This window comes from Perognathus longimembris, chromosome 7, assembly GCF_023159225.1.
Source record: "Perognathus longimembris pacificus isolate PPM17 chromosome 7, ASM2315922v1, whole genome shotgun sequence".
Classification (NCBI taxonomy): domain Eukaryota; kingdom Metazoa; phylum Chordata; class Mammalia; order Rodentia; family Heteromyidae; genus Perognathus; species Perognathus longimembris.
In genome coordinates, this window is record NC_063167.1 from 70,276,540 (window position 1) to 70,301,618 (window position 25,079).

Genomic DNA, 25,079 nt, shown 5'->3' on the forward strand with positions numbered 1-25,079 from the left:
TTCCACTCAAGGCTGGTGCGCTACCACTTGAGCCACAGCTCTATTTCCAGCCTTTTGCTGGCTAACTGGGATAAGAGTCTCATGGACTTTTATGGTCTGGCTGGCTTTGAACTGTGATTGTATAATCTTGCTCCTCCTGGAGGTGGAGGTCAGAGGACCATGGTTTGAGGCTGATGCAGGCAAAGGCATAAGATCTTCATGCAAAATAAAGTCAAACAAAAAAGGACTGGAGGCCTGACTTGGTGGCAGGGTGTGAGGCCCTGAGTTCAAACCCAAGGATCTCAAAGTAAGAAAGTTTCCAAATATTATTCCCAGCAGGTTTCTGACATCCCCGGTCAGCTGGAAATGAGGCTGGCACTGCTGGTGGGTAGTTGGGGGGTGGCAGAGTTATGGGGGCCTCATGTTTTCTTGGGGTAATGAAGTCTTTCTGCAGGAAGCCCTGGGCATGGGTGGGTGGGGGCGGACAGGTGGCGTGGCAGCCAGTGTGCTCAGGCAATCTCCATATAGCCAGATCTACCCTGACAGGCCTGGGAGCCTCCCACAGCAGATCCACCCTGAAGGAGGGTGGCCTCTGCTTTCCAGTCCTCTGGGTAAGCCTCCCCGCCACAGCAAGCCCCTGGGCCAGCTTGGGTATCCATGATGGATCTGTCTTCTAGCGATGGCACACAAGCCACTGCCTTCCAACCCCGAGCGCGGCGGGCGGACAGGGCTGGAAGATGGGGGCTGTGGGACAGGTAATCCAGTGACCAGGTGGCGTGGGGCTCTGGGCTCTGGCAGCAGCTGGTGTCTGAGAGGGTTCAGTGCTGGCCTGGGGAAGAGGGCGTGGGGAACTAGGTTTGGGACAGGTCACCCTGCAGCCTGTCCCTGGGAGATACACCATTCACATGCCAGCACAGAGGCAGAATGCTTCCAAAATTTAATAAATAATGCTTTCTTTTAAAACTGTATAAACTATAAATTACCATGCAGTCCTTATAATTTAAAATAATTTACAGGCTGAGGTAGGGGGCCGGGGGCGGGGAGGGGAGGTCAGCCCCGACGCGAGGCCTTCCGACTGAGGACGCACACGCAGGCTGTGTCGATGCGGATGAAGCGCCAGGCCGCCTGCTTGGCGTCAGTGGTCAGGGCCTTGACGAAGGTGTGGGTGGTGGTGCAGTATGAGTTCCAGTGCTTGGCATCGATGCCACGGCACCCGCTCTCGGCGGGGCTGGGCTCCCGGCATTTGGTCTCAAAAAAGTACTGTTTGAAGACGCTATTGTTGATGTTTACCTCGCTCAGCACGGCCACCTCTTTGCCCTTGATGTCCGTGGCCGTGGCCTTGTCCCCGACCCACACGCTGACACTGTCGCAGACCGAGAACTCCCCCATGTGGAAGACGGGGTGGCTGGGGGACCGCTTGCTCCTCTGAGTCCTGTTGAGGGCAGGGCCATCGGAGAGCTGCAAGTCCAGGTCCTGGGTATCCCCAGACACGGGCGGGGGCTGGGTGCTGAACAGCACGCGGGGTGACCTCAGTCGCCTCTTCTTAAACAACCTGGGGTCCACAGAGATGTTGTGCGTCTCTCCTGACACCCGGGCCGCTATCGGGGCCGCTGGGGCGCTGCGGGCTCTGCGAAGGGCGGTGTCAAAGGAGTGCTGGAGTTTGGCCCAGTGCGCACGGGGGGCGGCATCTCCTGCTGGCACATTGCTGGCGGGGGATGGCGCTGCCTGGATGCCGATCAGAAACACAGTGACCAGAGCGTAGAACAACATGGGCATTACGCTCTGCACCTAGAACAAAAAGACACCAGGAACGTTGGGGGGAGCAGAATCCAGTGTTGGCAGAGGACAGGGTTGGGCTGTGTGTAGAGGATCACGCCTGTCATCCTAGCTAACCAGAAGGCTGAGATCTGAGGATGATGGTTCAAAGCCAGGCTGGGCAGAAAAGCCTTTGAGACTCTTATCTCCAGTGAACTACCAAAAAGTTGGAAGTGGAGGTGTGGCTGAAGTGGTACAGCGCCAGTCAGGAGTGAAAAAGCCAAGTGAGAGTGAGTTCAAGCCCTAGGACCAGGGCGTGCATGCACGCATGCACACACACACACACACACACACACACACACACACACACAGTGGTCTCTCCGCTCTGAACAGTGTTGGAAGAGGCTGTCGGCATGTCCATCTTCTTTCCTACTTCTGTGTCCTGCAAGGCTATTCGCACTGGGTCTGAGGTTAGTGAATTTTGTTTAGATATCGTGTTTAAATCCTGCTGGCAGTAGTAAGCCACTTAATCCTGCCGAGTCTTAGTTTCCTCCCCAACAAAGGTGGGAGGATAAACACCGCTGCTTGGGTGGGTGTGGGGACAAAGTGTGTGTTCACAAGGTCTGTATGTGTGAGTCAGCGCAGGCTCCCCATGGCCAGGCCTCTGGTGGAGTGAACAAAGTGAGCACCCTGCCTCCTGCTAGGACCGTTCATAGCATGCCCTCCTCCCTTCCGCACACCGCACGCCTCTCACCCCAGGCTCAGCGTGAGTCCCACAGGCTGGACCCTATACCCTCAAAGGTCTGCCGCCTCACTGATGCATGGCCACCTAACCCACCCAACTGATCACTTGGTTGGCATTGATCTGGTTCCCTCTTCTCCTTTCCTTAAAAAAAAAAAAAACCACACACACACATTGTGCTGGTACTGAGCTTGAACTCAGGGCCTTGCATTCTCACATAGCTTTTCCACTCAAGGCTGGTGTTCTACCACTTGAGCCACAGCTCCACTTCTTGCTTTTTACTTGTTAATTGGAGATGAGTGTCTCAAGGACTTCCCTGCCCTGGCTGGCTTTGCACTGTGATCCTCAGATCTCAGCCTCCTGAGAAGCTAGGATTACAGGTGTGAGCCACTGCACCTGGACACTCGTTAGTTTTGAGGACTTCCTCTGACACCTTTCTCCTGTGCAGAGGACGGAGAGTGCTGTGGCGGCACTGGTGAGAGCGCTGGGCGTAGTATGGCTGCCAGGGCAGCAGCCAGGCACTTCCACCAGGCCTCACTTCGTTTCGGGTGTGAGTGACTTCTATTTGTCTCGTTCCCCGAGGATGGAAACTTACTGACCAGGAACAGAGATGCCCACTGGGCCGGCTTCAAATGGAGCCTTGGTGCCTTCCTGGGCCAGCAGAACATTCTGTGGCTTTCCAGGGTTCACCTCACTCCCCTTGTAGCTCCGCTCCAGGAGGTAATGGAGTCGTGGACCACATGTGTGGCTCCAAGGGCTGGTGTGGCTAGTGGCACACCAGCTTGCCCTGCTCCCAGCTCAGAAGACAGGTGGGGAGTGTGGGGACAGCGGGCTCAGCCCCAGCAGGAAGCGGGACTTCTGCTCGAGTGTGCACACCTTCGTGGTGTCATCCTTTCCGTCGGGTATCTCAGGTTCCTGGGTGTGACACAGATTGATTGGCAAGCACTGGTGGGCACTGCCATCTAGCCATCGCAACACACCTGGGGTAGGCTGCATTGCTCCCATTTTGCCACTGGAGAAACAAGGTAAGTGGACTCCGGCAGTGCCCAGTAGTGTGACCCCGGTAGCTGTGGGCCTCAGAGCCAGGCCTGTGGGTGTCCAACTGGACCCTGCCCTCCACTGTGGCTCCACCAGTGCGAGGGGTCACCCTGATCCTCTGCGCGTGAGACCCTGGGTTCTGAGACTGCGGGTCACCGGAGGGTATGAGGACGCCCTCTCTGGGTGGGTCAGCAGGACCACAGAGCCACGCCAGGCCCGAGAGTCCATCAGTGATGCCTGATGGCCCTTCCTCTGCATGTGGCTCGTGTCTAGCTGACCTCTTTGCTCCAGAAGCTCCGGAGCTGGAGACCTTGTTGGTTTGGTTTTTTTGTCTCGTTGTACTAGAGTTTGAACTTGAGGTCTTATGCTACCGGGGCACTCTACCTCGAGCCATGTCTCCAGACCTTTCTGCTTGTCTTTTAGGTAGGGTCTTGTTTTTCTTTCCTAGGCTGCTCTGGACTGTAATCTTTCTATTTTATTGTAGCTGGGACCACAGTTGTGCACCACTGTGCCCAGCTATGTGTTCAGAATGGGATCTTGTTAAAAAATTTGCTCCCAACTCCTGCCTCCCTCTTAGCCAGGATACGAGTGTGAGCCACCTTGCCCAGCTGACAAACCCGGGCAAGCCAGTCCCCAAGACACTCACCTCAGAGTGTCCAGGACAGAAAGCTGTGCCCTCGGCAATGCCGTTACTGGGCCTGGATGCTGATCTGGGCTTGGGTCCAGCATGCCATCCGGCTGCTTGGTCTGCGCCACCACAGGCCAGAATGCTGTGGAAAAGGAGGGCGAGCATTAGAAACAGCTCCTTTGCCTTGAGGCCCAGGGCACAGGGGAGAGGCACCCATGCCCCACACAGCTGGAGGGGGAGGCCCACGGGGCAGGTCCCAGCACATGAGCAGCATCCGGTCAGGAGAGAGTGGGAGTCCAGCTGCCAGGATTGCCGGGCCTGGTCCTGCATGGCCTGGCTGCACTGCGTCTCCCTCAGAGGCATCGTGCTGCAGAGCAGAGGCCTGCTCACCACACCTCCAGGCTCGACCAAGTGGAACTGGCCCTGGGTGCTTCCTGCCTCCCGCACTATGGAATATGACCTGAGAACCCTGAGCAGGCACTCTTGGGGTCAAAGCACAGGTGAGCCCTGGAGGAACACGACCAGCAGCCAGACCGCCACAACTCGGAGCTCGCAGGTGCCCCAGCGCAGAGCCAGACTTTAGGAACTAGAAGCCATGGAGACCACACAGTGAGAAACAAATTCTCCTCAATGTTAGCTTGTCCTTTCTAGAAGCTTCCATGCTCTCTCCTCTCTGTAAACCTGGCCTCTGAAGGTGCTTCATTCATTCATCCAACACAATTTCTTGAGCACCTGTTATGTGCCAGGGAAACTTGGTGCTGGTGAGCCAGCAGTGAATCAGACAGACAGGGCACCTGTTCTCACTGAGCTTTATGCTTTTGTATAAATACAGATCTTTAGATTCCAGCTGCGAATGAAGGAAAAAGCAGGGTGTGGTGGGTGGGGCTCTGTACAGGTCTCCCCAAAGACTCCAGGTGAACACCTGGAGGGTGAGGAGGCATATGGGGAGCAGTGTGGGCCGACTTTCGGGGAGATGCCTGTGGGAGGGCTTTTTGGAACCTGCCTCCACTTCCCTGTCATCCTCTTCGAGTGTCAGTTTTGGATGGTGGCCAAGAAGTTTAGATGGAGGACCATTTAATTATTAAACAGCCAACTGAGCTGCCGTTGAAAGGACCTGTCTGTGCCTCTGCTGGACATCTGTGACAAGCGGTGGATGCTGGTGATGGATGACGTCACCAGCCAGCAGCTCCAACCCCAGCCCTGCAGGCTCCAGCTGTGTGGAAGACTCTGCCTCTTGGACCCCATGCTTTTCTATGTGTGTGGTACTGGGGATCGAATTCAGGGCCTCAGGCTCCCTATGCAGGTGACCTCTGCCACCGGAGCCATGCCCACCATTCACTTGCTCTGTGATTGTTTTTCAGACAGGGTCTTATGCTTTTGCTGGCTTTGGCCGATGATGCTCCTACTTTTGCTGCCAGAGCAGCTGAGATTAAAGGTATACAGAACCATGCTCAGTCTCCTGCCTCTGGCTCTCTGCTGCCTGCAAGACCCCTACAGCTGTGGCTGCCAACCCTAGTGACACACTGGGCTCTTCTGGGAGCTTGAAACTACCCCACAGCTGTCCCCTGCCTCCGGGCACGGGGGCCCCACTTCCAAGAGTCTAGCCCGCAGGAGTGGAGCCTGTGTAATGCTGCCTATGAGATTTCTGTGAAAAACCATGGCTGAGGGCCACATTGCTTGGGATCGACAGGAAGTAAGAGATACAATCGAGAAATTAATAATACACTTTGGAAACTATAAAAGACACAACCATCAAGATTCATGAGAATATAGTTTGCAGACGCTCCCTGTCTAGCTACAATTGACATCTGTGAACTGGAAACTTGGCTTCTTATTCCTTGCATAGCACTTAGATGTTCTTTGATACTGGAGCTATGGTTGGTTTAGTTTTAACAAGGCCAAGGGCTATTTGCTAACATAATGAGTTCCAAAGATTTGGGGATGCTCAGCCCCAAAGGCCTTCTGGGCTGAGCTCCCCAAGTGCAACAGCAAAGCCGCAGCTCAAAAATGCCAGGGTGGTGATAGCTTCATTTCTCCTCATTTCCACTTGCTGGGGAAACTCAACCTGAAGGTCAGGTATTCAAAATACATTGCCAGGGGCTGTGGCTCATGCCTGTAATCCCAGCTACTTGGAAGGCTGAGATCTGAGGATGCCGGTTCAAAGCCAGCCTTGGCAGACAGATAAATCTAGGAGACTCTTATCTTCAATTAACCAGAAAAATGCTGGAAATAGAGGTGTGGCTCAAATGGTAGAGTGCCAACCTGAGTACAAAAGTTCAAGACCCAGTACTGCCACCAAAAATACCACCACTACCAAAGGGGAAAAAAAAAAACCAAACCCAATACGTTTTTGAGGGTGTAATAATTTCTGGTGCTGCAGCTGTGATGTTCTTGTCTGCAATTTTCCTCCTTAATTCTGTCCCACCACTTCTTACTGAGTCTACAACACAGAGGGAGAGGGGATGTAGAGTCCTTCATGTCACAAATATGCTTTTCTAAAATCCTAGCGTAATCAGAGGCTTTTTAGCATGACCCTGAGGGTTGATGAATAGGACTTCTCCCTCCTCTTCTTTTTTGGAAAATAAAATTCAGTTTGGGCCACGTTGAGACGACTTGATGCGTTTTAGCTATTTTGTGGTTTGGCATACCTTATAGGAAAATAACGCACATGGCCCCAAGCACTTAGAAAGACACTGAAGTCCAGAGAACAGCATTCTGTCTGGTGGAATGCTTCAGTGCTGCTTAAAGCACCTTAAAGCAAAGTGGTGTGGTGGCTCTCTGGGAGATGATGGGGAGAATTACAAAGCCCTTCTCGGGAACCCTCATGCCTGTAATTGTAGCTACTCAGAAGGCTGAGAATTGAGGATCGTGGTTCAAAACCAGGCCGGGTAGAAAAGTTCATGAGACTCTTAACTACCAAAAAGCTGGAAATGGAGCTGTGGCTCAGGTGGTAGAGTGCTCACCTTGAGGGAAAAGCTAAGGGACAACACCCAGGTGCTGAGCTCAAGCCCCAGGACTGGAAAAAATATCTGGAGCAAAACCTTTCTCAGCATTTACCCTAGAGTCGGGCAGCTCTTGGAAGAAGCCACTGTGGCCAGCTGACCTTCAACCTGAGAGTGGAAGAGCATGCACTCTGGAGGGTCCCTGTTCTTGTGTGTTGCTGGCCTCGGGGTGGAGAGTATTCACCTGACTAGAGTAAGGAAAGAGCTCTGTGGTGGCCAATACTTAGTGTGGGGCAGGTAAGATATCTAAGCACAAAGCAGCCCCCATTACATGGCTGAGGGCAGATAGTTTGAAGGAAAATGTACTACTAAATGCCAGTCCTTGGAGCCTGACCCACCAGCTTAGGAGTCCTAATGATATATCTATAATCTACATCAGATGCCAGAAACAATCCTGAGACCTTAAGAAAATAGCTCCTCAGTTCCAACTGACTTATCCACAAGAAAAACCACAAGAAACACACACACACACACACACACACACACACACACACACTCACACACACTCAGAGCACAGGACAGGGCACAAAGCATTGTCCCTGGCTGGCTGGAGTCAGAGCTTACATCCTATAATGACAGCCACGCTTGGGGCTCCAGGCCATGGCAGGTCCTAGGTGACCACCTGGGCCAGAAGGTATGAACAAGAGAGCCCAGGGCCTGGGCATGTCATCTAGGATCCAAGGGCTTCACTCTATTTGCTTTACAGGATTAAATCTTCTCCACTCCTCGGAGTTCGCCTTCCCTGCACAGTGTGTGGCATGTTTCCCAAGCACTCGGTCAAGAAATGTTACAGCACTTAACTCTATAATGCAATTCAGATGGAAGTTCAGAAACTCAGATAAGCTAAAGATCCACAGCCCTGGAAAAGACCAGAACACACACACACACACACACACACACACACACACACACACACAACTCACACCCTAGCTGAAGAGATGCATAACCTAGGTTTTTCCAAAGCTGGGAGTCCTTTCAGTGAGAGCAATAAAGGTTGAGCCTGGGGACACCAGTGTAAATAAAACATCATTCTGACTATGCAGTGTCCACAAGGTAAGTCCATTCCTGTTTGAGCATCTGGACTCAGGTTCACTGCAGAAGCCACTGTGTACCATCAGCCTGCATCCAGAACACTGGTCACAGTAGTGAGTACCCCACACATGCAACCAGCACATCCACTCAGCACCCCACATACAAGCAACCAGCCTCCCCCACCTGCAACCACCCCCATACCTGCAACCAGCCCCCCCACATGCAACCAGCCCCACACATGTACAATTGGAACCACACACGTGTAATCAGTCACACACATACCTGAAACCAGTCCCAAACACCTGCAACCAGCCCCACATACCAGTCACCTGCAACCAGTCACATACATACATGGCAACCAGTCCCACACATGTACAACTGGCACCACACACTTGCAACCAGCACCACACACATGTGCAACCAGAGCCCCACATACACCTGCAACCAGCCCCTCACACCTGCAACCAGCCCCACACATGTACAACTGGCACCACACACATGTCACCAGCATAACCGCCGTGCAACCAGCACCACACAGTTCAACCTGTACCACACATGTGCAACAAGGACCTACACATGTGCAAATGGCACCACACATGTGCAATCAGCATCTACACATATGCAAATAGCACCACACATGTGCAACCAGCACTACTCAGGTATAACCAGCACCACATAGTCCAACTAGCACCACACATGTGCAACTAGACATGTGTAACTGGCACCACACACGTGCAACCAGAACCCTACACACGTGCAACTGGCACCACAGACGTTCAATCAGCATCACACTTGTATGACTGGCACCACACGCGTGCAACCAGCACATGTCTAGCCAGCACCTCACACATGCAACCTCCCCCCCCACCAGCAGACGCAATGAGACCTTCCCACTCCATGTGATTATGGAGTGAAAGATGCCACAGAATCTGGAGTACCCTTGCTCCTCTGTGCTGACACTTCCTGGCTTGTCTGCTCACTTCACACCCAGAAACCTGACTCAAGGCATGAGTATGAGAGGACTGAGGCTGCTCTGCCTGGGCATGTGGCAAGCAGGCAGATCCTAGCTACACCTGAGGCCAGGAGCTGGAGATTCATCCCCATGGGCGTTTGTCAGGGGCTTTGTGTTGTCTGGGACTTCCTGTGTGTGCCTGTGCCACTCTAGTCCCAAATGAGTACTGGTGAGTAGGGAGGGAGTGCCATGATGCCTTGAGCTCTAGCGGCGGGCTCTGACAAACACCGTTAGGTATACCTTAAAGAGTTTCATCCAGCTCTCATTTATCTCAGGAGGAAAGGTCAGAGGAGACAGAAACCTGTAGTCCCTGCACTCTCCTATGATTATATTCCAGAATAGTCCTGATCTCCTAGTGTTTCTCTCTTTTCAGGGTTTATTTGGTTATGAGGTGAACAAGAGGTGTGCAGTGGGGCAGTCAGTACAGATCTAAAAGAATATAGGGAGATCCAGACAGCATCTGTCTCAAGAGACCCAGAACATGGTGGGCAACTAGAGATTCCATAGGTGAAGGCAATTTTCCACATTGGGGGAAGGCTGTGGAGGGGAGGGGAAGGAGAGAAGCCAGCCACTCATCTGGTTGCCTCTAAAGAGGTCCAGTATGCATGATTCAAATCCAAAGCAATAGAAACTAATTTATTGTTGGGTCTATAGAGCTGTGTTGTTCCACATAAGTATACATAAATGGCTCTGTGGTCACCTGCCTTTCCCCACAGATGGGCCAACAAGGCCTGGGGCCTGTTGCCTCTCGAAGCTCAACCCCTGACCACCTGTGTGACTTAGCAAGTGACTTAACCTCTCTGTGACCCAGCATCTGCTTCCCTGAGTCAGAACTGTCAGCCCGTGGGCTGAGAGAATTATCCTAGAATTATGCATGGCATCTAGGTGGCACTACCTAAATATTAACTATTCTTACTTATTAATTAAAAGAAAATCTCTGGCCAAAGCCAGGCAGTAATTGGCACCGCTGGTTCCTCCTGCTCATCCCAGTCTCACACCTGGCTGTGCCAGCAGGAAGAAGGCCTGGCCAGTAGTGAAAGGAATATGTGGTTGCATACATGCCCAGCGGGACCCAGCCATGGGCTGTGCGCATGCTTGGCTGGGCGCAACTCAGGCTGAGCATCTAGCTCGGTGGGCCCCCAGCACGGGCTGGGCGCATGCTCAGTGGAACCTAGCTACTGCCACACTTTACAGCTGTGCGCTATGGGCTGCAGCCATCTGCAGATCAAAGTGCTGCAAAACAAAGCGGAGCATTTCTCTTGAAAATTTGCGTCCTCGTGGTGTGTTCTTTCTGGCCATGTCTGAGCATCCTCACTTCGAATCCTCTTGTCCTCACTGTGCGTCCTCACCACACTCATGGCGCATCCTCCTGACGTTCTCATCCTCACGGCGCATCCTCACAGTGGGGTCCGCATGGCGCATCCTGGTGACGACATCACGGTGCACTCCCACAGAACATCTTCATGGCACGTCCTCATGATGTTCTCCGGACGCGTCCTCGCAGCACGTCCCCACGGCGCATGCTCATGATGTTCTCCTGGCGCGTGCTCACAGCCGGGTCCTCACATCGCGTCTTGGCGTCGCATCCGCGGGATGTCCTCGTGATGTCCTCACGGTGCTCTCAGGTGTCTCCCCTCGTGCTCCTGGGCAGGCTGCAGCCCGCCAGCTCGGCACTTTAGGCCGCGAGCACTGCCCGCACAGTGGGGACTGCGTTCACAGCATTCTGGCCACGGGGTGCCTGCGGCCTTCCAGGGAAAGTGAGTCAGGGGAGCCGGAGCAGGCTCAGAATCAATCTCAGGCTCCTAGCGGATCTGTAGCTTCCTGAAGGTTTAGGTTTATTTTTACCCACGGGGCTGCCCTAGAGAAAGCATGTAATGGACGTTTATTGAACAGGACTGAACACTTCACCCCGCTGTGCCAGATCCATCAGCCAACGCCATGGGAACTGCGGGCGGTCCGTCCACGCGGAATCCCCTTGCCTGCGATGTGGGGTCTGGATAATTGAAGCGGGAGAGGACTGAGGTGGAGACCCTCTGCCTTCACAGCCAGAGTGGACCCAGGGGGTCCTGCAGAAACAAACCCCTCCTGATTTCCAGCCCACTTCTTTTTCTGCTCTAGGATTTTCTGGAAGAAGGTTGTGCTCCACCCTGGCCCCAGGCCCTGCAACCCATGAGGATGGCAATCACCTCATTGTTTAGTTACAACCCAGGAGAAGATGAAAAAGGAAAGAGGAGGCCAGCACACACACAGAGCACGCGGAAGGAGACTTTGCCAGGATAATGGAAACCATGTGTTAGCATCCAACGCCTTTCTCCGAATCAGCTGAAATCCTGGCTCAGGCCTCTGAGGGGAGTTGCCCCTCAGATGCCATCCAGCACTTTTTCTGCTGTGTTTGGTCTGAGGACTGCCACCTTGCCTCCACAGGGGTGCTGCCTAGCCCTCTGGGCCCCAGCCCACAGACCAGGCTCCATCTCTCACCTTTGGTTCCTATGCCATTGTTTGTTGATTTTACTTTTTTTTTTTTGGTGCTGGTACTGGGCCTTGAACTCAGGGCCTTGTACTCTTACTCAGCTTTTTCACTCATGGCTGCTGTTCTGCCACTTGAGCCATGCCTCCAGCCTAGCTTTTTGCTGGTTATTTTGGAGATGGAGTCTTTTAGAATAGTCTCATGAGCTGGCTTCAAACTGGGAGCCTCAGATCTCAGTTTCCAGAGTAGCTAGGATTACAGGTGTGAGGCACTGGTGCTCAGCCAGCCTCAGCATTAGTTAAGCTCTGCCTAACCCAGAGTTTGATTTAGTGCTCCCCCACCCCCTCCCCCCCCAGTGTGGGCTTCATCTATGTTTAGGACTTTATCTCTAGTTTTCGAACTGTTGCTGCTTTTCCAAAAGAGGGAAAACAGATTCAAACTTTCAGAGGTTAAAAGGCAGAATTAAATAAGAACCTAAAAATGAAACAAATCTTAAACTCCAAAACTTTACAAGTGCTAGAACAGTCACGCCTACTTAAGCAATGTCTGTGTTGTCCCCAAGAGAGGAGCCTCCTCAGAAGTTTTGTGGAGTAGTTATGGGCAAAGAACACCACTGAATATTCTCTTCACTGTGTTCATGGCACCCCAAGGGCTTCCTTGTTCTCTTTTCCTCCAATCTGTCACTGCATTTATGTGGATCCAGTCCTGTACTCAGATCCACAGAGCACAGCAGGATCTTCACCAGCAGCTACCAGCTGTGTCACTACTGTGACCAGCCCTGCTGTGGCCAGCACCACTATGACCACCACCATCAAAGCCACTGCTGTCTTAGCACTGCCTCCCCCAAGTCACTGCCACCATCTAATCAGCTGCCATCCCATCAACTTACATTACAGCTTTCACCAATTTACCATCATCATCATCATTGTCATCTTGCATGTGTGTGTGTGTGTACTCAACTCAGCCTCACACTCTTGCTTGGCTTTTTTTGTTTAAGATTGGCACTTTACCACTTGAGCTACACCTCCATTTCAAGCTTCTTGTTGGTTTATTAGAAGTAAGAGTCTCATGTCTCCACCTCCTGAGTAGCTAGGGTTATAGGTGTGAGCCACCATTGCCCAGCCTTTACTATCATTTTACCACCATCACCATATGGCTGTCACTACCACCACCATCATCACCACCACCATCACCATCATCCTGTCTCCAAAAACAAAAACAAAGGAGCCACCAACATCTGACCAGTATTCTCCAAGACCTGCTCCTGAGCCACTAGTAGAATCACCAGAGGCAAAAGAGAGCAGGACCATCATCAGATCATTAGTCTCTTTCAGAGTTTGATTTACATTTGGGTCCCCTAAGGACCCAAGTAGAGTTGGGTTCAGAAATCAGTTTTCCTGGTTTCCTGTGGATTGAATTTTACTATTCTCCATCCTTATGCTGGGATCCATTTATTTTCTCCTGCCATTTTTCTTTCATTGCGGTTTTTAAATTTCCAATAGAAATATATAATGTTGATGACAAATTTCAGTTTAGACCTTAATAAATCTTAGAGTTTATCTCAAAAGTAATACATACAATTGTCACAAGGATATGTATGATATGAGCATGGCACATATATGTTATAAAAACTAGAAAAGCGGTTTCCTTGGTCTTCTAAAATAAAGAAGGTTCTTCAATTTGCCTGATAAAATTTATTAAAGGTAACTGTACAGTTTTCGCAAACCATTTTGAAATTTTCCATTTCTTTATATCTGAAGATAAGTAGACTTAGTGCTTAGATGCTAGAATGTCCAATTCCATGGCAACAACTGGCTCCCTCTTATTTTTTTTTATGCCAGTTCTGGAACTTGAACTCAGAGCCTTATGCTCTCATTAGGCTTGTTCACACAGGGTGGTGCTCTGCCACTTGAGCCACAGCTCCACTTTTGACTTCTTGGTGGTTAGAGAAAAGTATCTAGTGGATTTGTTGGCCTAGGGCTAGCTTTCAATGGTGATTCTCAGATCTCAGCCTCCCACGTAGCTAGGTGGTTAGAGAAAGGTATCTTGTGAATTTGTCTGCCTAGGGCTGGCTCAGCCTCCTGAGTAGCTGGGATTACAGAGGTACCACTGGTGCCCAGCAGCTTCCACTTATAAGAGGGGTGTCCCCCTCCTGGCCCTTTCCAGGGGAGGCCTGAGCAATTTGCTTCCTCCTTCCCAAAGGCCACACTGAGTAGGCTAAGATTAGTAATCTGAGTTTGGGCTTTTTAGAAGACAGACAGGGAAGAACTAGAAATTCCCAGAAGTGTCTCCTTAGGCCTAGAATGTAATTGATAAGGATAGGCTGACTTATTTATATTTTGGTGTAAAATCAAAAGGAATACAATTGTGAGGTAGATGTTAATGGATGTTAAAAGATGTTAATGGATTTAATATAAATTTGGTTTAGAAGTAAATACAATTACTTGCAATAATAATAACGGAGACTTTCCTTGTTTCCATCCTTGAGCTCTCAGAGATGGAATTCTCTCCTTACTGAACATTCCAACCACCAAAAAACCTCCAAGTTTTAAAGGACCATTGTGTGTGTGTGTGTGTGTGTGTGTGTGTGTGTGTGTGTGTGTGTGTGTGCGTGTGTGCCAGTACAGGGGCTTGAACTCAGGGCCAGGCTTTTTCCCTTAAGATTGGTGCTCTATTGCTTGAGTCACAGCTCCACTTTTGGCTTTCTCCTGGTTAATTGGAGATCAGCATCCCAACATGCTTTTCTTCTTGAGCCGTGCTCCTCAGACTTCAGCCTTCTGAATAGCCAGGATTACAAGTATGAGCCAGCAGTACCCATTATTCTGATTTGAATGTAGTCATGGAAGACACGTGCTCAGTAGTCCTCAATGTTATGGAAGATTGAAGCTTAGACATAGTTGCTCTTTTCTGAGAAACTTGTGGGAATTAGAATGTGGCTGCCATTTATTATTGCATACTTTTACTTCTGAGACCTATGAGAGAGCACAGTCAGAACGAACAGGATCTCCTTGCTCTGGGTGGGGGATGTGACTTGTGGGTGGTTTGTTTTGGGGATGAAGACCAAGTCTGAGCCTGGGGGGCCCAGGTGCAGTCTGTTCATATTGACCTTCATGGACAGGCAATGACCAGCCGTTGCCTCCACATGCAGGAAGGTATCCGAGGTGATATCTTTGTTGAGCTTAATCAGAACTAGAGTAAACATCTAGGCAGCCAGAATAGAAACTCACTCTAATGGTTTCATCTTTAGTCCAAAGCATACAGCTTTGTTTTGTTTTGTGCTGTTTCCTTTTCTGCTTGCTGTTTGCCACTTTATAAAACAAGAAATTACCAATGCAGCTGGAAGAGCAAGAATACCAAGTGGGAAATACAGAGACAGGATGATGGGTGAACTTCCAGAAGTGGCTTCAGTTGGTGAATTGTCCCCAGAATTTCTGAGAACCACCTGGTTCCAGTTCTTAGCTGAGAACGCTTCACTTAACAGAAGTAAATCATGAACCAGATGGTGGTGGCTCATGTCTGTCATCCTAGCCACTCAGGAGGCTGAGGTCTGAGGATTACCCTTCAAAGTCAGCCTGCAAGAAAGTCTGTAAGACTCCTACCTCCAATTAACCACAAAATTAAAAGAAAAAGCCTGAAGTGGAGATATAGCTCAGATGGTAGAGTGCAAGCCTTGAGCGAAAAACCTAAGGGACAAGCTCAGGCCCTGAGTCCAAATCCTAGTGCCAGCACAAAAAATTTTAAAAGAGAAAAAGATTCAGTCACTGTTTTATCTCAAAAGCAGTGAGCGCAAAGGGGAAGATCAGGGAGCTCCTCACCAGCAAAGCCTGTCACCAGCAACTAACCGTGACATTTTGTCAATTCATGAAACAGCCATGCCTGCCCATTAGCTGTGCAGTGTGGCCCTGTTCCTGTCAGCACCACAGAGGGCTGCAGGCCCTGCTGCTGGGTCTGCTGACGCCCAAGTAGGGACCAGCCTGGGATGGACTCAGGCAGGAACAGAGGGATGGACGTCTGCCACTCCCTACCAGCCAGGAGCTTGGTGAGGGCTGTGGTAACTGGTGAGTCTGGCTCTGATGGAATTGAACCAGGCCAGGCCCTGCCAGCACGGAGAGGAAATGCTGAGCTGGTGTCTGTCCGATCCTTAGGAAATCTCATCTCATCCTAGAGGGAAATGGAGCAAGCAAGAAAATGAAGCTTCAATGTGATGCAGTGGAGAGAGAAGAGGAGCAGAGGGAGGGAAGAAGGGGACAAGGACAGAAAGAGAAACAACAGAGGGCCAGGAGATGGTGGAGCAGGGAGGTCGAGCCGAGGAGGGGAGAGAGGAGATGCCAGGACATGCAGGGGCATCCAGAGGGAGAAAAGCCTGAGCAGAACCAGAGAAAGTGACATGGAGCAGGCCCAGACTGAGAAAAGATAACCCAGTCTCAGAACTGGAGGGAGGAAGAAGTCACAGTGCTAAGCAAACCAGACAATCCTCAGCCTCATCCTGTGCTGGAGAGATGGCATCTCCAGATCTGCCTAGAGATGAAGCTCAAGTGGATGGCTGCTTATGATAAACGACATCCCAGACCTCACCGATCTGGCTTCCGGTGACTGCTCAAGATAGTCCTGGGGGTGTATTGATAGTCTGTGCACTCTGATTCTGTTGGGTAAATTCCAGATCTGAGCCCAAACCCAATGACAACATTGTCTTGGCAAAATGCTACCATGATTTCATCACAGAGGCTGGGAGCATCTGTAATACAAAAGTCCTTCATTACCGAAATGCCTGGCTCAATGCGCCAGAATGGTCCTTAAAGTAAATAAGGTTGTATGACCTCAGCCTGGTCAGAGTCAGAGGAAACACTTTGGAAAGTCAGCATGAGTCGACAGGATGAAAGAGACGACACCAGGGGAATTCATTCCCCACTGATGCTTGGGTCAGCTGGAGCTGGCTACAGTGAGAACCTTGTTTAATCAAATCCTCTGTCATTAATAAAAACTCCAAACCAGATCCAAGCAGAGATAAACGAGCATGTCCGTTAGAGTTCACATTGGGTTGACATCATTGTTCTAACCAGGTGCCATCCATAAATCTGGGTTGCAGGCTGCCGGAGCTGGGGCTACAGACAGGCTGGCCCGGGGGACGTGCCCCACCCAGCCTCTGTCACCCACATCTCCATGGCCTTTCCCAGGGTGGGAGCCTGGCCTAGCCTCCCAGGAAAGGGTAGGAGCCATTCTCCCTCATTCAGGAGACCGGACTCCATGAGATGTACGGAGCGGAGCAAAGACCCTGCACAGGGAATGGCCAGCAGGTAGAAACTTTGCCATTGGGAACAGTGTCCAATCAGGATGAAGCACTGTAATGGTCCTGGTTAGAAGATTAAACTTCTGTAGACTCAACTGTAAAAGAGGGAGAAAAGGAAGAAGGAAGATAAGAAGGAAGAAAAGGAGAGAAGGAAATAGAATGAATAATAAATAGGAAGGGAGAAACCAGGCACTGGTTGTTCATACCTGTCATCCTAGCTACTCAGGAGACTGAGAACTGAGGATTGTGGCTCAAAGCCAGCCTGGGCAGACAAATCTGAGAGACTCTTATTTCCAGCTAACCAGAAGAAAGTCAGAAGTGGAGGTGTGGCTCAAGTGGTAGAACACTGGCCTTAAGTGAAAAGCCAGGCAAGAGAATAAGGGCCTGAGTTCAAGCCCCACTAATGGTATAAGAAAAAACATAAATAAATAGAGGGAGATGTCCCATGTCATTCTATAAAGTAAGGGCATGGGGTAGAGAGCTGTCCAAGTATAGGTGTATACATTCTTGAGTATTAGTTCCTATGAATCTTTCATTCTGTGTGCTGTCGGTATGATTTGTATTTTTAAAGGAAGGCTTGCACTTGTAAAACAATTTTCCCTCTTTGCAACAGGTTGTTCTCTTTGGCAACCTGTTCCTACAAAGGAGTATAGTGAGCCTGCTGGATTTCCTGAGGGCGCCATGCCACTCTCCCTGGAACTGGGGCCTTCCTGCAAGGATGCATGGTAGCTGTAGTTAGCTTCAGGCACAAGTCAATTACACTTATAAACAGAGACTCTTGGGAGTAGCTGGGCCCCACTCTACCCTGCTAGGGGAGACAGTGCTAGGGGTGGGGGGGGTGGGGGGGGTGCGGGTGGTGGTGGGGGATGGTGTGTGGCTGGAATGGGAGGGTATGGAAGCAAGCAGGCTGCCTGGAGCCAAGCAGCATTTGCATCCTAACAAGTCCTTTCTATTATGCTGACTAGAACTGGCCTCTGACCACCTTCAGTCAGGATGGCACCCAGTGTAATTGCTCATTAAGAAAGCCAAGTCTTGATAATATAATAAGACTGAACTTACATACATGAATGTATTAAAGACAGGTGCAGGAAGGAAATCAATGTTTGTAGTAGTTAAACAATGACAAATGATTTTTTCTTTCTACTTGTTCATGTTTTGTAATCATTTTGTGGTAATGACCTAGAAATAGCCTTTATAGTTAAAACTACGTTCTAAAATAATTTGACATGTGTAAAGCTGTAGAAATAGCCATAGTTTTTACTTATGAATCCACTTTTTGAAGCTCTGTTTTTGTGCTGGTACTGGGGCTTGAATTCAGAGCCTCATGCTCTTACCTTTCCTTTTTTCCACTCAAGGCTGGTGCTCTACCACTTGAGCCATGCCTCCACTTCCAGCATTTGCTGACTAATAGGAGATGGGAGTCTCATGGACTTTTCTGCCCAGGCTGGGTTTGAACCACAATCCTCATATCTTAGCCTCCTGAGTAGGTAGAATTACAAGTGTGAGCCACTAGAACCTGACTAGTGTTTGAGATTTTTGTCCTAAGAAAATGATTCTGAGGGAGAAACAAAACAAAAAATAAACAAAAACTTATGCTTGAGGCTTTATTGCTCATTTGATGATTTACAGTTGCAAAACCAGAAGCCAAGCATCCTTTAATAAAGGCGCTAGTTAGTTCCTTTGTAGAAAACTGCTTTCAGCAAATAGGAGAAGAGGAAGGCAAGGGGAGGGACAACGCCAGGGACAATGCAACTGGGGTGGGGGAGAGGCCTGAGCGGGCCTGTGAAATCCTGGCAGCTGAGCCACAGCCCCCAGCAGGACCCCGGGCTGGGAGTGAACACATAAATGGAACCACTTGTCCGAAGTGTTAGAACCTTGGGTGAGCCCCATCCTCCCCAACTTCCCTAAACGGCTCATAATGTTCTTATAATGCCTTTATAATGAAAATACGGCTCGTAAGCCTTTCCATCTGTCCTCTGTCAATCCTCCATGCTTAGCCCAGCACCAAGTATGTTTTCCACGCACAGTCATTCTCCTCGGCGCCTAGCCGGGGCTGCTGGGTCCTGCAGAGGCCTGGTGGTGCTGGGCGTATGGACCACATCTTTTAGCAGCTCAGGAGGCAGGTGGACCACACTGTCAAACTGAGACAGGGTCACCTTGTGCCTGCTGTCCAAAGTCCAATCCTGCCCGGGGTGGACACTGAAGGAGAGGGTGAGGCTCTCCCTGGTGTGGGCACAGTTCAGGGGGTTGAGGACTCAGCTCCCATTTCCTCCACTGCTGACAGGAGCCAGTCTGCGTGCCAAAGCACCTGAAGGGTTTGGAGAGAATGCCAGCTCTTCAAGGGCTGTGCTAGAGAAGGAAAACAGATGAGAAGGGAATCCCCAGCCATTTGTAGGATGTAGGATGTGGAAAGAGGTGCGGTGGAAAGGAGAGGCAGGAACAGTGGGAGGAAGAAAGGAACCAGGAGTGTTCAATATACACCTGCTAGTTTCCAGACGCTCTTCGGAGAGCGCTTCAGTCATCAAGGGAAAAACGGGTGACCCCCTTCCCCACCACACAAGTCAGAAAGAGGGAAGATTTATCTACACTCAGAGAAGGAAGCATTGCTTTTCCCTCTTGGATCACACAACTGACCAGCCACTCTGAGCAGTGGTCTAGGATGAACACCAATTACAAAGAGTTTTGGGTCATCAGTGGTTCTTACCCGGGTTCCATTGCAAGCCTAAAGACACCGACTGGCATCTGGACAGGATGGGATGTTTGCAGTAGCCTTAGTCCCTACCCACCCAATGCCAATAGCATCCTTCCTCCCCACACCAAGAATCGCCTGTCCCACACATCAACAGCACAGAGCGTAAGGAACCCTGCCACATCATAGAACAGCCTGCGGAGCACACTTCCCACCCTTGTATGTCGATAAGCCCACTCAGCATACGTTAGTGGAGTAAGTATGCATACAATCTGGAAAGCAATGCCAAGCTCAAATCTGAAATTTATGAAGGGAGTTTACAGTGCAATTGCCAACAAGAAATTAACAGCTCCCCAAGTGTTACCAATTGTGGCTAACCCTAAGCTGTACTCAATTCTGCAGCGACTTGCTAAGCGCTCATTTGATCCCCAGGATGCCGAATGTAAAACTGGTTGTTCTCCCATTACGAAGTCAACTCACTAAGTTTCCATTCTGACACTTCAGCTGTGTCTATAAGAAGAAAGTGAATTGCTGTGGCTTGCTGGGGCTTGTCGTCTGGAGGGGCGGCACACACTGATTTTGTTAACTTCTGTGGCATTCGGACGGCACCCAGACAGCGAGGAACAAATGAATTATTCAACATTTCTGTGGTTCACCATAATTCTATAGGCACAGGACTGTCCCAGTGTTTGAAAATGGCTCTTCAAACTGCAAAACCCGAAAGAAAAGCAAGGAATCACCTGGCTTAGTCTTTAATAAAGCAAGCAGTATCCGGTAGGAAACCTACTATGTGTCTACCCCTATGCTAGGTAGTAGGGAATGTGACACTTGTATGGAGTTTTCCCTTAGGAATATGGATGGCAAATAAATGCCCAGGAAATAAGCTACAGATTGTATTATACAGATTGTCTGTCCTGGCAAGGGGCCAGAGAAGCCCACATCACATGGACACATTGTGATTTATATGTGTTTATCTCCCTCAAGCCACTGACAGCTACAAGCCTGCAGATCCTAGCCTTTCTTCTTTGTAGGTGTCTTGGTGTCTAGGCAGAGTCTGGCCTGAAGAAGGCTGTTAACAAATGTCCACTAACTAGTGGATAAGAAGTGGGCCTTGAACTTGGTCTTGAAATCTCAGGAATATCTGAACCACTGATTCCCACACCTCAAGGGTGTGAAACAAAGGTGAGGGTTCAGATAGGAAGTGTGCCCGGAAGCTGAGTATTGAAGGGGGGATCCACAGTAGGAATGGCAGTCACTGAGAGGTGGCTGAGCACGGAGGGCTCTGCCCTCACCAACGAGTTAATCTATAGACAGATTCATAACCCAATAGCATTATTGGGAGAGAGAAGAAACCCAATTGGAAGAAACTGGACCCTCAGAGCAGCTCCTGTCTCAGGTCCCTTCCTCAGGCTGGAAGTGAGCAGCCTCCTTCTCTACCTCATGCTGCCACTGCCATAATGTCTGCTCCTGCTTCAGGTCCAAAGCAATAGACTCAACCAATCCTATCCTGAAGTCTTTGAAACGGGGAGCCAAAATGAACCCTTCCTCCTTCAAGCTGTCTGTATCACCGTACTGTCACAGCAGCGAAAAGGTAGCGAACACGGTGTCCAACACTGAACATATTTGGGGGCTACTGGATTCAAAAGCTTCTGCTACTCGGAGCTTTCTGTGTGCCAGCGGGCAGGTGCAGGGACTCTGGTTTGAGGTCAAACTGATGTCATCATGGAAACATTTTGTTTAATTGAAAAATGGGTGACATGTAGTTGAGTCAATCTACCAAGGAATTCACAATGAGAATAGCATAAACCACCTAAGGAAAATGGCCTCTTGAATTGGCCCCTGCTTTGGAAAATAGAGCAAGAGAGCCCATAGAATTGTGACTTTGAGATTTTTCTAGACAGAAGAGGTTCTCTAAGCCAGTCCTCTGTGCAGAGAAGATCCAGGTACTTTGTATATCTCACTTAAGTAGTTTGTTTTTCTTTTGTTGTTCCAGTTTGAGGATTGAACTCGGGGCCTGAGCATTACCCTTGAGCTTTTTCTTTCAAGGTTGGAATTCTACCAGCTCCACTGACACTTTGTTGGTTAATTGGAGATCAATCTCATTGACTTTTCTGCCCAGGCTGGTTTCAGACTTGGATCCTCAGATCTCATCCTCCTAAGTAGCTAGGATTACAAGTGTGAACCACCAGCTTTTCAGTTGCATTGGTGAGTGGTCTCTTTGATCTGGTTGAGAGAACACTGCTTTGTTCCATTGCAATGAATTCAGCCTTCAATGCTAAATCTGGAAAAGTCTTTTCTTACTATCCCCAGTGAGCTTATATTTTTCAAGTGTCTTTTCCCCTGAACTGTTCAATGGGGCTTGATGAGTTCTCAGCCAAGAGTACTGCATGATTTCAGACAGCTGGTAGCTTGGTTTTTTGTTTGTTTGTTTGTTTTTTACCCCTGTGAATCTGAACTTGAATTGGTTTGGGTGGGTTTCCTGGCATAGTCCAATGGTAAGGATAAGCCATCCATGAAAAAAACTAAAGGAAAAATGCCCTTTGTCTTAGGTTTCTTTACCTGAAGCATAAAATCTTCTTGTTTTCAGTTTCATCTATCTTTTGAGGGTAGTTACTTTTCTTTTTCTAGTTAGCTTTTGAAACAAGTCCTTGAGGGATCAAGGATTTTTATTAAAATACCAAGCAAAGGCAGGTGCTGGTGGCTCATGCCTTTAATCCTAGCTACTCAGAGGGCTGAGATCTGAGGCTTCTGGTTTAAAGATAGCCTAGGCAGAAAAGTTGGTGAGATTCTCATGTCCAATTAACCAGCAAAAAGCTGGAGGTAGAGTCGTGGCTCAGGTAGTAGAGCACCAGCCTTCAACACAACAGCCAAGCGAGAGCATGACTCACACCTAACACCAGCCCCCCTGCAGGGCAGCCCTTGTGCCCCTAGCAGCTCAGACCAAATCAGCCTCCTAGGAAAACTGCTTCTGGTGCTTTCCTGGAACTTGGTACACACAGGCCTGGCAAAAGGTCACAGCCAACAGTCCTGAAAGTGGGCACACCCCATCATTTGTTTTGTCCACTGCTCAAAGCTCTACTTGTGTTACTTCTCACAAGAGTCTCTGCTGAGGCTCTCATGAAATGCTAGAACTGTCTTTGAAAAACTAGCAAATCCTTGGGCATTGTGGACTGAAGTCACAAAATTGATGATGTTCAAGTCAGCAAACAGGCCATGGTCCCTGCTCCATGCACTTGTCCAGCACTCAGAATCACAGGAATCTGAGGGTGGGTGAGTGTGGCCCAGGGGGGTAGATAAATGCACAAACAACTAGACTCAAGTGTGAGACTAAGGTGGATTGCTAACCCAGCACCCATGACTCATATCTGTAATCCTAGCTACTCAGGAGGCTGAGAGCTGAAGATCATAGCTCTAAGCCAGCCAGGGTGGGAAAGTCCATGAGACTTTTATCTCTTGTTCACCACCAAAAAGCCAGAAGAGGAGGTATGCCACAAGTGGTGGAGCACCAGCATTGAGTGGAAAAGCTAAGGGACAGTGCCTAGGCCCTGAGTTCAAGCCCCAGGACTGGCATGTGTGTGCATGCATGTGCACACACATACACACACACACACACACACACACACACACACGCAGCCGGTCTGGCTGAGCATGCACAATAATGGAAACTATCAGTTAAACTGTTCCTATAAAATCCAAGTGAGAGGTTATGATGGCCAGGGCTGTGGTACACAACGTGAGGGGTCCCCACAACTGGCATATACTAAAGGAGTTACTCAGCAGGACTTTCCTCAAGGGCTGTGATTTGTGCAGTGAAGGTAAAGGAGAATCAGAAGACTCCAAGGATTTTGGCATCCAGCTAGATGGAAGGGCATGGTACCGAGCTGGAGGTCACTGCAGGAGGAGGGGAGGATGGGGTCACTTCAGGAGGAGGGGGGAGGAGAGGAAGATGGGGGTCACTGCAGGAGGAAGGGGGAGGAGGGGAGGATGGGGTCACTGTGGGAGGAGGGGAAGACAGGGTCACTTGGGAGGAGGGGAGGATGGGGTCACTGCAGGAGGAGGGGGGAGGAGGGGAGGATGGGGTCACTGCAGGAGGAGGGGGAGGAGGGGAGGATGGGGTCACTGTGGGAGAAGGGGAGGACAGGGTCAGTGTAGGAGGAGGGTGTAGGAGGGGAGGTCGGGGTCACTGTGGGAGGTGGGTCCGGGTTTGGGTGTGTCAGCTGAGATCATCCATCTCATGCTGGACATTAAGCTGTACACTTAAGTCTGAGAAATAGCTGCATTTGTTAAGTATTTGGGTTCAGGAGCCAAAGAGCTGGCTCACTACAGTTCTGATCTTCATTCTTTTGCAGATGAAGAGATGGGCTGGGGAGCCCTGCTGTGCCTCCCTGTCCAGAGTCTGGAAGCTTTCTGATGGTGGGGACAATTGGTTTCCATCCTCTCCCTCCACACTTCTGGGGATGGAGCCATCTACAGAGCCAGTGCCACCCCAGGCCCCGGATGCCACGAGGTGGGGGGGGGGGAGAAAAGATGGCAGGGGAGGGGGGATCACACTCCGGAGGGTAGGGAAGCACAGAGACCCTCTCTCAGAGAGAAAGCTGACAGATGAGGAGAGCAAGGAAGGGTGGCGCTGATCAAGGTGATTGTACTCATAGTCTGGTACATTGGGTAGAAACCCCTTTGTACAACTACTTAATGTAAGGTCCGTCCCAGGAGGGCTCCATGCAGATGCCCCCACCTCATTAAGTCTCCACCCAGTTACCTGGGTAACCAGCAGACCTGGAGGTAGTTACCTCCCCTTTCCCTGAGGTCACATCCTAATCCACCTGGCCACAACCCCTGCCCTACATAAGGCAGGGCTGGGTGGAGGTCGCCCCTTCTCTCCCTTCTCTCTGGCGTGCATCATCTTGGCCACAGGCCAGCAGTTCGGTAATAAGCTTTCTCTCCTGCCTGAATACTGTGTGGCGTTCTCCCTGACCGTCTACCTACTTTAAAAACCTAACACTTAACATTAATTTTAAAAATTCAAGAAAGAAAAATGTCAGGTGAGCATCAGGGTCCTGGGGGCTGACCTTGTCTTCGCTGCCCGCAGTGGCTGAGCTGGCCATCTATCCAGCATGCTGGGCTGATGTCCCTAAGAGCTGAGCCTTCCAGCCATGACTTCCGCCACCCAACAGGAAGCATTAACAGCAGAAAGGAAATCAAAGAGCTGCTAGAGGTGAAGGATTCCAGAATTTGCTTTGAGTTCACTTCTATCCCTGGTAAGTTTGGAAAAGAACTGGTATCTGGCTAGGAGAATGGCTCAAAAGACAGAGCCCTTGCCCAGCATGCATGAGGCTCTGAGTTCAAACCCCAGTACCAAAAAAAGTAGTATCTACTCATTTGTCTTTCTTAATCTCACATGTTGATGTTATGTTGAAATATATATATATATATATAGAGAGAGAGAGA

General features: G+C 50.0%; 1 protein-coding gene across 2 annotated transcripts in view; it reads right to left on the reverse strand.

The window, feature by feature from the left end:
* Positions 1–901: 901 nt before the first annotated feature.
* The window catches only part of Ngf (nerve growth factor), a 44,599-nt gene continuing 20,421 nt past the window's right edge, over positions 902–25,079 (reverse strand). The window contains exons 2-3 of one of the 2 annotated variants that reach the window (XM_048351843.1): positions 4,161–4,284; positions 902–1,767 (exon numbers count right to left, since the gene is read on the reverse strand). In XM_048351843.1, the coding sequence (XP_048207800.1) occupies positions 1,030–1,755 (726 nt within the window). In that variant the 5' untranslated portion in view covers positions 1,756–1,767; positions 4,161–4,284 and the 3' untranslated portion in view covers positions 902–1,029. Of the gene's footprint in view, positions 1,768–4,160; positions 5,750–25,079 lie in introns of those variants that run through there. The other variant, XM_048351842.1, reaches the window with a different exon arrangement.